Genomic DNA, 13055 nt, shown 5'->3' on the forward strand with positions numbered 1-13055 from the left:
ATACACTTCAAACTGTTTCATTTACATTTTATTTTGAATAAAGATAAAACAACATATTAAATACGTTTATTATATAATGACGATAATAATGTTATACTAAACTTAAAAAAATTATAATTATAAAATATTATTTTTAATTTACCATGTCAAATTAAAGTGTAAGTTCGTGCATCACACGAATTTAACACTAGTATTTAAAAAAGGGCATAGTTTACTTTACTAATAATAATAATAAATTTATGTATAAAATTGGGAACTAGGAACTAATATGTTTATCATATCCTCTGCATTAAATTATATTCTGAAAATAATATTCATGCATTCTTTTTTTGGTAGCTAATATTCATCCATTGTTATTTATCCTTATCTAGAAGTTTAAACCAAAAGAGTGAAAGACCGAAACAAACAAATCAAAATTTGTTTCACTATTTTTTATTAAAAATAAAATATTTTTATTAAATTTTGAATATATTTAAATACTTCTATAAAAAAATATTTTTATTAAAAACAAATTTTGAAAAACAAATACAGACTCTCTTTAACAGATCCACCATCGTTTTCTTTATAAAGTATTAAAGGCCAAACTATTATTCTTCACCACTTAACAATAGTTAGCTAGCAATGGCTACTCTCACTTGTTCCGTAGCTGAGCTTCAATCACTTCTTATCAACAATGGAGGCAACACTTCCATGGCAACAGAAACTGCCAAATACATATGTGGAAGATTTGATGCTATCTCTAACAACTTTCTTGACACAAACCATGCAGTGGACAACACATACCTTCTCTTCTCTTCCTACCTTGTCTTTGCCATGCAGCTTGGCTTCGCCATGCTGTGTGCCGGATCGGTTCGCGCCAAGAACACCATGAACATAATGCTTACTAATGTCCTTGACGCCGCCACTGGCGGCATCTTCTACTATCTTTTTGGCTTTGCCTTTGCCTTTGGCTCCTCGTCCAACGGTTTCATCGGCGAACATTTCTTTGGCCTAACGCAGTTCCCGTCCGAGTCCTTCGACTATGCAAACTTTCTTTTCCAATGGGCTTTCGCCATCGCCGCCGCCGGCATAACAAGTGGATCCATAGCTGAGAGGACACAATTTGTTTCCTATTTGATATACTCTTCGTTCTTGACGGGGCTAGTTTACCCGGTCGTTTCGCATTGGTTTTGGTCATCGGACGGTTGGGGAAGCCCTGCAAGGGTTGATCCAGAAACACTGCTGTTTGGTTCGGGAGTCATTGATTTTGCTGGATCAGGTGTTGTTCACTTGGTTGGTGGTGTTGCTGGATTTTGGGGTGCCTTTATTGAAGGACCAAGGATTGGAAGGTTTGATCATGAGGGAAAAGCTGTGGCTATGAGGGGACATAGTGGTACTTTGGTTGTTTTGGGAACCTTCTTGTTGTGGTTTGGTTGGTACGGATTTAACCCTGGCTCGTTTCTCATCATCTCCAAGGCTTATGGTGAGTGTCTTATGATTCACAAAAATGCTTTAATGTCATTAAAAAATACTATCTATTTATTAAAATTAGTAATTTTATATATAAAATTACATGTATAACTTCGTTCATTTTTAATAATTTTAGTGTACATCTAATGTTTATGTTCATGTAACTGGATTGAATTTTTTATTTTTTATTTAACCCTTTTTTTTCTTAAAACTGATGTTTTGGAAATAAAATCGAGAAAATACTCAAGTTGGTTGTTGAAGTTATATTCGAGCCTTAATTTAGTCCTTTTATACTATAAATTAGACAGCGGTATAAAAAGAGAGAAGGACTAACATGATATTCAGGGAGCAATTGATGCATATTTAAAAGGCCTACAAACTTATTCTCTTAAAATTTTTTATCAAACACGTGGCATTCAACCGCCAGTTACTTTCTCACTGAATCCGCGTTTATCTGAGTTCAAGATTTTGAACTCTTCCAATCTTTGATATCCCAAAAAATTTTCATATTCACATATAGTATGCATTTAACACTTGGATTTGTATAATGTTGAAACATAGGTAAAAGTGGTTCTTTCTATGGACAATGGAGTGCAATTGGTAGGACTGCTGTGACAACAACACTTGCAGGTTGCTCAGCAGCATTGACAACTCTTTTTGGCAGACGTTTGCAAACTGGTCACTGGACTGTCACAGACGTTTGCAATGGCTTGCTTGGCGGATTCGCCGCCATCACTGCCGGCTGCTCTGTAGTAGACCCTTGGGCTGCAGTGATATGCGGATTCTTCGCGGCTTGGGTGTTGATTGGATGCAACATTCTAGCTGAGAAATTCAAGTATGATGATCCCTTGGAAGCCTTCCAACTCCATGGTGGATGCGGCGTCTGGGGGATCATTTTCACTGCGTTGTTCGCGAAAAAGGAGTATTTGAATGAGGTCTTTGGAGGGCCAATTGATAGGCCTTATGGTTTGCTAATGGGAGGAGGTGGAAGGCTTTTGGCTGCACATGTTATTCAGATTTTGGTTATTGTTGGTTGGGTTAGTGTTACAATGGGAACGTTGTTCTTTGTTTTGCACAAGTTGAAGCTTTTGAGGATATCATCTGAAGAGGAGATGGAAGGTTTGGACTTAACTAGCCATGGTGGAATGGCTTATGAGTATCATCATGGTGAACTTGAGCTTCTACAGAAACGTTCGCTTGAAGGAACAAGGATAGATCCTTAGATGATGTGTTTTTGTTAGGTACATTTTCTTTTTTTGGTATTTTGTTTTTGTTAGTTACATGTTATTGGTATTTTGGTAAACAGTTGTGTTTCCTTTTAGTTGTTAACTTGATGGATTCTAAGTTTCAGTGTTTTTGTTCCGTTATAGTGTTCATGTTTAAGAGGATTTTTTTTAAATAAATAATTTAATTATTTTAATTACCAAAATAAATAATTTGTAATATAGGTTTCCTTTTATGTTGTAAAGTGTTCAGAAAATGCTTTTGGCTGCTTCCATGTGCTGCAGTCCCATTTGCCTTTGGTAATATGTAACTGCCTTATTTCCTTTGTGCATCCTTTTCCCTCATTACTTTCTTCCGGCATTAACCATATTTGAACAACTTTCCCAGATTTTCCTTCAACATTTAGAATGAAAACATTAATATAATAATGTTTGTTATGATCAACAAAATATCAGATATATAACTGTAATTATTGCTTGACTTTGCTTACAAAATCCTAGGTACTAGGATGAAACAAAGTGGAAAAAAAGAAGCCACTGTAAACAGTAAATAAGTCACATTTGAATTCAAACTCAATAGACAAGAAAATGAAAATCCTTGTTAAACTGAAATCTTAGTTGCTATATTTGATAGAAAATTCAAACAACAACAAGTCTTTCTTCATATTGACATTACTGTTTCCAAATGATATACTAGGTATATACATATAAAGCCAAGAACACAAATTTAAACCACAAATAGTGAGTAAAGAAAGATTAATTCAAACTAATCTAATAGAATTATCTTTCTTTTGCTATTGACTTTAGGTTTAACCACTTCTATAGGAGAAGTGACAGTAGATTGTACCTAAATCGGATTTATCATGGAGCTTGAACCACCTCAAGAACAAGCTGCATTTCCAATTTTGCAGTCAACATGTGTCTTAGAATCCTTAGGCATTCTTCTCCTTGTTTATCCAAATTACTCTGCCTCTTCATTTCCTACTTCATCCAAAGAACATACCTACAATAGTCCACTTTGATGCTCCATTTGTAATTTCAGCTATAGATCAAGCCCATGGTTGAACGGGGAAATTCAGTTTACTCTGGTTGAATATAAGGTTAGTTCCATGAAATCCAAAAGTAATGTAACATCAACAAATAACTCATGCAATGAGTACAGTGTCACTGTCAGTAAGGTAACAAATAACACCTCATTTTAACAACAAAGTCTGAGTGTCTAAACTAATCATCACAATTTAGTGACATGCACAAGCATTAAAAATACAAATTATAGAACCAGGAAATATATTTGGATAACATGCAATAAGTTTAGGAGAGAATGAAAGACAATACCTGTTGAAGATGTTGGACAGAAAAAGCAAGCATACTCTTCCTGAGTCATGAAATCCAATATCCATCAACATTGATGTTGCGGATGTGGGACATTTTGGACAAAATTAACGGGTCCTTCTTCTGCCACCGTCTCCGCAGCAAAGAACCTCCACTGAAGCCGAGCATTGACAGAGAGGAAGGAAAGCTTTTCCCCGCAACATCCTGGAGGTTGGGACAATGATCTATCAATAGCTTCTGGAGATTGTCAAGTCCCTTGCAGTCCAAGATTTCTAGAGTTGGAAAGCTTCGCAGACAGAGTCTCTCAAGGGAGGGCGGCAGGCAACCGCCCATGGGAAAGGAATTGATGTTATCATAAGGATGTTCGATGTCAAGATGTGTAAGACAGTGATCACACAAGTCCATGGATGCTAGGTACATCACCAGCTTCTTGCAACTCTGGATTTCAAGCTCTCTCAGGTTAGGTGGCAAACCCCCGTCGAAGAATGATTCAATTTCTGGGCAATTTCTTAGGATGAGATATTCTAGATGGGGTGCAACCATCTGGAAAGACTCAAAACTAGGGCAGTTGTCAATGTGTAAAGAGCGGAGATTTGAAGTTGAAGCAGCAGTTGGATCTGATTCCTCAAGAGACCTCATATTTTTAAGGGATGAAATTGTAATTTTTGTTAGATTTGGAAAGCTTGCCAAAGGGAAGGACATGAGTGAACAACAACTGCTGGATATTGATAACGATTGCAATGACTCGTGCTGCTGCTCTTGCGCCGGCATTGGGAACTCTAGATACGGACAACGGTGAATGTCCAAGTTTTGCAATGCAGAGGGCAAACATGCTCCGGGAAATGATATGGACGAATAACATATTGAGATGCTTAAAGATTGTAGACAGTTTAGTTGGTTGCGTCCAATGGCCTCAAACACCGCCTCCACTCGTTGGGTTCCTTCAACAGATAGCTCTAGCATTGCATCTGCTTTTGGAAGAGTAAAAGCAAGTTGGTCACAGTGACGAATGCAAAGGCTTTCCAAAGCAGGTAGTTGGATGGGCAAATCTCCCCTTAACTTAGGACAGTATCGCATTGTAAGCACCCTAAGCCGAGGAAAAGCATCCAACTCAAACTCAGATGAAACTGAAAGCCACTCCTCCCAGTTATACATGTGATAAAAACTCAGAGTTTCAAGCATTGGAAAGGGTGCCCCACAAGAAGAAGAATTGTAAAACTCGGCACCGATGCGCGTTAACTTGAAAAACTCGCTGAGAAACAAGTGCTTCAAAGAGGGTAGCTGTCCAAGTGAAGGAAGCTCAAGACAATTGCTGCAGCCATTCAAGTAGATTTTGGTCATGTTTCTGTAGGAAGAATGTCCTAGCCAATTTGGAAATGTTTGACCCTTGTAGTCATTGATTGATAGCTCTCTCAAGTTTGTGTGAGGCCTTAAATTGTTGAGTATATCGTGAGAATCAACAATATGGTTGTTTGATGACCAACTCAAACGTAGACCCCTAATGTTCTTCTTCCCAGCAATTCTTGCCCCCGAAGCTTGATCACCATCAATGACATTGTCTAATTGGGAAATACGAAGTGTCCCATGAATATTTGCAAGAGCTCCCAATTCTTTAATACCATTATCCTCTGCATGCTTGCCGACAACATAATCACTTAAAAACTGCAAATCCTTTATTTTGCTTATTCCTTTTGGCATCTCTTCGAGATCAGCTCCTTGAATATCAAGATGACGTAAATTTACAAGATCTTGCATATTGTTGGGTAGCTTCTTTAGTAAATAACAATCCTTCAACTTCAAAGTCTGGAGATTGTACAAATTACACAATTCCTCAGGCAATATTTTTATACGTGTACATGAGAGATCCAAATAACGCAGATGAATCAATTCACCTACTGAATCAGGTAATGAATGAAGAGGAATGGTATTAAATGACAAAACTCTTAAGCACTTCAACTCTGATACAAAGACATGAGGAGCATTTTCCATACTGAACGGATCCATTCGACCCAAATTTATTTCAAGAAATGTCCTCACATCTTTTACCTTACCACAAGCTTCCACTAGTTGCGAGAAGGGATAGTTTCCTCTTGAGTTATGCAATAAATGACGGGTTTTATTGCTGATCCCGATGTTTTCTTCACGTTTTTCAGCTCTAAAATAGAATTCTCCAGCATAAATTGTTGCCAAATCATGCATGATATCATGAATCACATAGAAGCTGTCATCAGTGCTAGAGGACTGAAAAAAGGATCTAGCAACCAATTGATCGAAATATTCACAACCAGTTTCTTCCAGAGTCTTTTTTCCTTTTGGATGTAAAAGTTCTTCTGCCATCCATAGCAAGACCAGCTCATCTTTATCAAATTCAAAATCCTTTGGAAACAAAGAACAATAAACAAAGCATCGCTTTAGATTTGAAGGAAGGTAATGATAGCTAATTTTTAGGGCAGGAATAATCTCGTCATTCTGATCTTCAAAAACTTCCCATAGTTCACTTTTCAATACACTATCCCAATCCCTTTCATCATAGTTTATTGTACGTAATAAGGAACCAAGGGCCTCTACCGCCAAAGGTAGCCCTTTGCACTTTTTGACAAGTTCTCGACCAACCGATTCTAGAGTTGAATACTCCTTCGATGCAGTAGAAAGAAATACACGTTTCACAAAAAGTGACCAACAATCTTTCTCTGACAATAAACCAAGCTTGTATGCTGAAATAGTTTTCACTACATCGGCAACATTATCATTTCGAGTTGTTACAATAACCTTGCTTCCCTTTTTCCCATATTGAAAAGGTTTTTGAAGACTTTTCCAGTTTCTGGAATTATCAATCCACACATCATCCAAAACAATTAAGAATTTCTTCCCCATTAACTTATCCTTCAATCCAGTTTGAAGTAAACTCAAATCATCCTCGTTACAAGAACTAGATCCTGCTGCTTTTATTAAGGTCTTTGTAACCTTAGCAATGTCAAATTGGTCGGAAACACACACCCATGCTCTAGTGTCGAATTTCCTCTCCACTCTGACATCATTGTAAACCAACTGAGCCAAGGTAGTTTTTCCAACTCCGCCCATTCCCACAATGGGAATCACAGATATGTTAGCATCACAGGTATCATCTAACAACAATTCTATGATGGCTTCTTTGTCATTATCCCTTCCAAATATCTCAGAACTTTCAACTAGAGATGATTGAATTCTCCATGACATGTCCCCCAGATCTTTGGCAATCTCTTCTTTTAGACCAAGATCATCTTTCTCTTCAACAATAGACTCCAGTTTATCAACTATGTCTTGCGTGCTATTTACTACCCCCATCTCATCAACATCACAGTATTCCACGATTGAATCAACATAGTGAGACCAGGAAGAAGAGTTACCTGGATCCCTTTGAATGGGAGTGGCAGTGGCAGCTTTAGTACAGAGTTCATCAAGCAAGTCATCAGCCATATAGAGAGAATCTTGGAGATCAACAAGCCACTTCTTCACTTCTTGGTCTTTGATCTGCTTCTGCTCAGCATCATCAAGCACAGGTCGAACGGCACGGAGACATGCCTTCAACTTTTGAAGCAACTTCTGGTCAGCTAGCTTCCTTGCTATTGGGGTTGAGTTGACAGAAGACAGCTTGTTCAAAACAGCATCAACAAAGGAAGCGAGATAAGCTCTACCCTCAAATTTTGCAACCATTATTCAGGACAAGAGATTACAACAAGCAAAAAGAAAAGAAGAGTGGTTGCAGCTAGATTGCAATGTAAACAGATGTTTTATTTTTTCCTCAAGCACAAGAGAAACTGTTTGCGGTTTGCTTTGCACTTAATATGATATGTTTTTTTGCTAAGTATTATATTATTTGCCTAGATGAATAATAGAGGGTAGTTTTTTCTGAATGAAATTGACTTCATCTGCTACTTTCACGTGGCTTACTATGTGGACATGCCAACCATTAATAATTCCCTTCACATGTCCATGTATTTAGTCAATGCTTCTTGATATTGATGCTCTCTAGCAAATGGAAATCTTTTAACTTTTTTTGGTGACTTAATATTTTTTTTTGGTATAATCAATAATAAGCTTCTATATTATACTCCACGGTACTCTCTAGTTGGTAGATGATATATTTTGTTTGAAGGATCAATAGATGCTGGGAAATATGTTAATCTACGAACACATGTGAAAAGAAATGGAGTTTGATATGATTTTTGGTTTTGCAAACCCCAATTGGCTGTGCTTATATCGAATGAGAACAGATTTTACAATGCGAAAAAGATGGCATTGTCACATAATTTATTTGAGTATAAAAGCATTGAAAAGACCTATTTTATAATATATTAAACAGATATTTAAAAAAATGATAGAATGATCTTTGACAATTTACAATTTTATAGGCTTGTTTTAGTGAATTTTAAAAAAAATATATAATTTTTGAGTTATTTTTTTAAATATTTTTTAAAAAAATAAAAATAATTATATGTTTGGATATCTCATACAAAAAGATCTTTTTATTTATCAGTTAAATTATTTTTTGTTTATTTATTATGTGAAAACATCTTTTTTTTATGAAAAAAGATCATTTAAAAAAATGTAAATTGTAGCTTCTAAAAAAATTTTTTTTAATACTTTTACTTTTACTACTAAAAATTTATTAAACACGATAAAAAAAATTTTTATTAAAAAAATATATTTTTCTATCACCCCACCCAAACAAGCACATAGTATGTAACATCAGCATTTTGGTCCAAATATCATTTTTTTTCCTTTGCTTTTTGCTGATCTAAAGTTGGACTATTTGTTTTCATTTCTCATTTTTACATTCTTTTACTATTACTAGTAGGGTATACATGGACCGGGTCACACCGGGTTTGGTTTAATTCAGACCCGATCTAAAATATAGATCGGGCCTAATTTTTAAATCTTAATCCGATTCTAAATTCAATGAAACCTACGCACCTTCGGGTCGGGTAAAAACTGGATCTTTAACATGTAAAAATCACCTAATCTCCAACCATTATTTCACAATTCACATAGAAAAATTCACTTAAAAAATATAACAAAAACTAACCCTTCTCTAAAATTAAAGCATAACCATAATCAATACTAATATTGTCTAATAACACCAAATATTTAAATCAATACAAATAACACAATATTATGCATTAATCTAAAGTCTTATACATTTTAAACATAAAACATTAACTTATAATCTTATAATGACTAATAACACAAAATATTAAGGTTTACAATATCTATATTCCACGTAAGAATAACCATCATCCATCACTAATAACACAAAATATTAATTGTGTATCATGACCGGGCCACCGGGCCGAGTTCGGGTGACTCGAGCTATGGCCCAAACCCGACCCGAAATAATGACCGGGTCTATTTTTGAGACCCTTATCCGGCTCTAAACCCGATGAAATCACACTAAATTAGCCCCTAAAGTGTTCGGGACCGGGCCAAGTCTTCGGGCTAGGCCGGCCATGTACACCCCTAATTACTAGTAGTAAATCTGTGCACTTGCTAAGGCTTCAAAACAGATCTCTTTTTTCAATTTAAAGAATAACTATAGTATTATTGTAATCAATTCATATTTTGTTTGTAACAAATCTAATTAATGTGCAAATAGCATTGTTCCAATTCACTTTTTTTTATAAAAATTAGTTAAATCAAATTAGAGATATTTAACCTTTGCAATTCAAAGGGGAGGAGGAATCCATCTTTTGCATATATACTATTATATCTGAGTAAAATATTTCTCACATAATAAAAATAACAATATAACTAAACTTAAACTATTGTATTTTTTCAAGATAACTTTAATCCTTTTTACTATTTCAAAGTATTTAAAGAGATTGAAAAAAAACATAAAAAATTTTGAAACGGGAAAATAAATTTTTTAATATCTTTACAAGATAATTTGACTATTTCTAAAAACATACATAATTATTTACATATTATCTTTAACTATTACACATTGTAGTAGTGTTTGTTTTGAGGTACTGAGACAGAAACTGAGAGATTGAGACTCAGTATCATGTTTGTTAGTTTAGAGACTGGTACTAAAATTTCTTTCTCTGTCTTCAAAATTTCAGTATTTCAGTACCTCAAAAAAATAGGGACGCAAGGGACTAAAATTTTTAGAGATGGAGACTAAAATTTTAATAATATTTTATACCTAAAATACCTTCATTTCAATTAATTGATTTCAATTTTACTCTTTGTACAAATTAAATTAAAATTTCATTCTTATTTTAATTTCTGTCTCCCATTTTGCACCAAATAGAATACTGAAATTTATTTCAATCTCTGTCTCTTAATCTATGTCTCTCAGTCTCAGTCTTTCCATCTCTGTCTCTCCACCAAATGCTACTTGTAAGTTGTTTTTTACTAAATTAAATTATAATTATTGTCTTTCATATACTTTAAACTTTTTTAAACATGATACTGTCAATAAAAGTTAGATATTAAACACTACATTTATCCATATGCTCATCCGAAATACTATTCAAATATTTCCTAAAAACAAGTTGTAGCTCCCGTCTAATTGTCAATGGGCTAATATGTTGTGCAATAGGTTTAAGCTATATGAACACTTGATATTCTTATAAATAACATCCTGCATAACATGAAAAAAAAAAATTATGTATTCAATACAATGAAACTAACAACCATCCAATGGACCTAAGCAAGATTATAAATATAAATTAATATAATATCTTTTATTGATTACACAATTTTATATGGATCACATTGAACCCTGAATCTTTCATACATGTAGTATGAATTCTTGAACTACTAATAAAATTCTGTATTTAAAAAAAAATTAATAACATTAATATAGTTACACAACATAATTAATACACGTTAAAAGAATTCAAAATCTCAAACCATACAAACAACAAATATATTAAAATTTTTATATAAAAAAGAAAAATATGAAAGCTTTGTTTTAATTAGTATACCCAATGATTTAATCTTTTAAGAATCATCTTCTCTCATAGGATCTTCCAGCTTCCAAGGTAAATTTAATGGATTCTAATGTATTTCAATCCATAGTATCTGCATATTTTTCTTTTTGGGATGACTTTTTTTTATATAATTAAAATCATCAAGTTCTCAAACAGCATACAAATTCCATGTTCTGCGTCACAGTATAATCTCTAACCACTTTTTAAAACAAAACTATCCAAATCAAAACAAACAAAAATAACAACATAAGTAACAATAAAATCAATAACAAATAAGTTATATTATAGAATTCTACCTATCTCTTCCACCCCATTTGCTTGGATTTCTCTTTCCTTTTTCCATGCATCTCGTCAATATAACACCTCATTCTTCATCTCATCAAAATTTAAAATCTTATTTTGAAAAATAATGCTATTTCTTATTCTTGATATAGTCCATATTGTTACAAAAATAGAGACTCTCATACCTAGAGGTGACAAAACGGATCGAACCCGTCGGGCCGATCCGCTAAAAAAGGCGGGTCAGGCTAAGATTTGGAGTCCGCCAAATTAAAAAATTCTGCCAAAACTGCACCGACAAATTAGTGGATTTTTGCGGAGCGAGGCGGGCCGGTTTGCCAGGCCGAAGATATTTTTTTCCTTTTTTATTAAATAAAAGAGTGATTACTATTATAAAATTAATAATTATAGAATTTTTAAATACTTTTTTTCATTTTTTGTTTATATTCTTCTTTTAGTTATTAACTTTATTTATTTTATTTTACAATTTCGTATATATGTTCAAATTATGTGACTTATTTTTTAAAATAAAGATAGTTCTATTGATAAATATTATTTTGAACAATTTTATTGAAATTAAAAATAAAAAATAGTAAAAAATTATAATATTTGACTAATTTTTATTTGTATTTAATTTTTTAATTATTATTTTTTGGTCTTATTTTGAACTAATCTCAAATCATATATCTATTTATAGTTTTAATTCCATAAATTATCTTATGGAAGGTAATTAAAGGTAGTTTTGATTAATTCGATTTGAAATAAATTAAGGTTTTCATCCAAACTCTATAATTATGGATTATTTTTCTATTTGCAACTTAAAGTTCTAGAAATTCAAAAATAATGAGTTTGGGCAATTTAAATTAAGATTTTATCTAATTTTATAATTATTGAGTTATTTTATATATTTAAATTGTAAAGTTGGTAGTTGTAAAATAATAAGGATTTTTATACGATTTGGACATTTTATTAAAAATAATTTGTGAAATTGGTGATCAAATAGTATTTCTATATATTATTATTGTTGGATTATAATTTATTTCCAATTACCATATTATCCCCATTTTTATTTGAAATTACAAAACTACTGATGCGTGAGCATCTTGTCTATCTTTCTCTAGTGAATTTGCACTAAATTGTTGAGTTTAATTAAGAATTATTTATATTTTAGCCACTATGGATGCTATTTTGAGTTTTGGGCAATTTTATTTATGTTAGGTAGCATTCGGCGGAATTTGACGAAGTTTCTGCAGCACAAGAATCAAAGGAGATGGCTGCGAGGAGTGACGCGCACGCGTGCCTGACGCGTGCGCGTGATCTGGAAGTATCCATGGCGACGTGTATGCGTGACTGACGCGTACGCGTGATTTGAAGATTTGCTCAGCAACGTGTCCGCATGACCGACGCGTCCGCGTGACTCGCAGAAAAGACCATCGACGCGTCTGTGTGACTGATGTGTACGCGTGACATGCGCCACATGCAGAAAAATGCTGGGGAGGATTTCTAGGCTGTTTTGACCTAGTTTCCAGCCCATAAAACATATATTAGAAGCTGTAGAATGGACAAAGCAAGTGATCCCCACCCATCAGCTGAAGACTTATTAATTAACTCGAATTTAAATTTAAATCTTATCTTTTAGAAAAAAATAGAGTAAACTACCATTTGTACCCACGAAAGTTGAAAATGCTGACATATCTACCCATAAAAAAAGGAAATTACCATTTGTACCCATGAAATATGGTTTTTACAAGCAAAATTATCCAAATACTAAAAAATTATCTAAAATCCTTAAACTACC

General features: G+C 33.8%; 2 protein-coding genes across 3 annotated transcripts; one reads left to right on the forward strand and one right to left on the reverse strand.

Annotated features, from left to right (window-relative positions):
• Window positions 1-611: 611 nt before the first annotated feature.
• On the forward strand, window positions 612-2830 carry LOC107473919 (ammonium transporter 1 member 4-like). The gene is made up of 2 exons (XM_016093516.3): window positions 612-1462; window positions 2011-2830. The coding sequence occupies exons 1-2, from the start codon at window positions 622-624 to the stop codon at window positions 2670-2672; spliced, it is 1503 nt and encodes a 500-aa protein (XP_015949002.1). The 5' UTR covers window positions 612-621; the 3' UTR covers window positions 2673-2830.
• Window positions 2831-2909: 79 nt separating this feature from the next.
• Window positions 2910-7805, reverse strand: LOC107473916 (putative disease resistance RPP13-like protein 1). Of its 2 annotated transcripts, XR_001589134.3 has the most exons (3): window positions 4008-7805; window positions 3520-3757; window positions 2910-3066 (listed from the first exon to the last, which is right to left on the reverse strand). XR_001589134.3 is itself a non-coding variant. In XM_052257590.1 (2 exons), the coding sequence occupies exon 1, from the start codon at window positions 7695-7697 to the stop codon at window positions 4053-4055; it is 3645 nt and encodes a 1214-aa protein (XP_052113550.1). In that variant the 5' UTR covers window positions 7698-7805; the 3' UTR covers window positions 3353-3757; window positions 4008-4052. The 2 variants fall into 2 exon arrangements, 1 of the variants encoding a protein (XP_052113550.1); XM_052257590.1 differs by lacking the exon at window positions 2910-3066 and having other exon boundaries at window positions 3353-3757.
• Window positions 7806-13055: the final 5250 nt, after the last annotated feature.

Source organism: Arachis duranensis, chromosome 2, assembly GCF_000817695.3.
Source record: "Arachis duranensis cultivar V14167 chromosome 2, aradu.V14167.gnm2.J7QH, whole genome shotgun sequence".
Lineage (NCBI taxonomy): Eukaryota > Viridiplantae > Streptophyta > Magnoliopsida > Fabales > Fabaceae > Arachis > Arachis duranensis.

Bases quoted from the DNA above. Each gene is read 5' to 3' on its own strand.
- LOC107473916 (XM_052257590.1), bottom strand. From the start codon at position 7,697: ATGGTTGCAAAATTTGAGGGTAGAGCTTATCTCGCTTCCTTTGTTGAT.
- LOC107473919 (XM_016093516.3), top strand. From the start codon at position 622: ATGGCTACTCTCACTTGTTCCGTAGCTGAGCTTCAATCACTTCTTATC. The intron at 1,463-2,010 runs GTGAGTGTCTTA...GTTGAAACATAG, and splicing joins CATCATCTCCAAGGCTTATG to GTAAAAGTGGTTCTTTCTAT.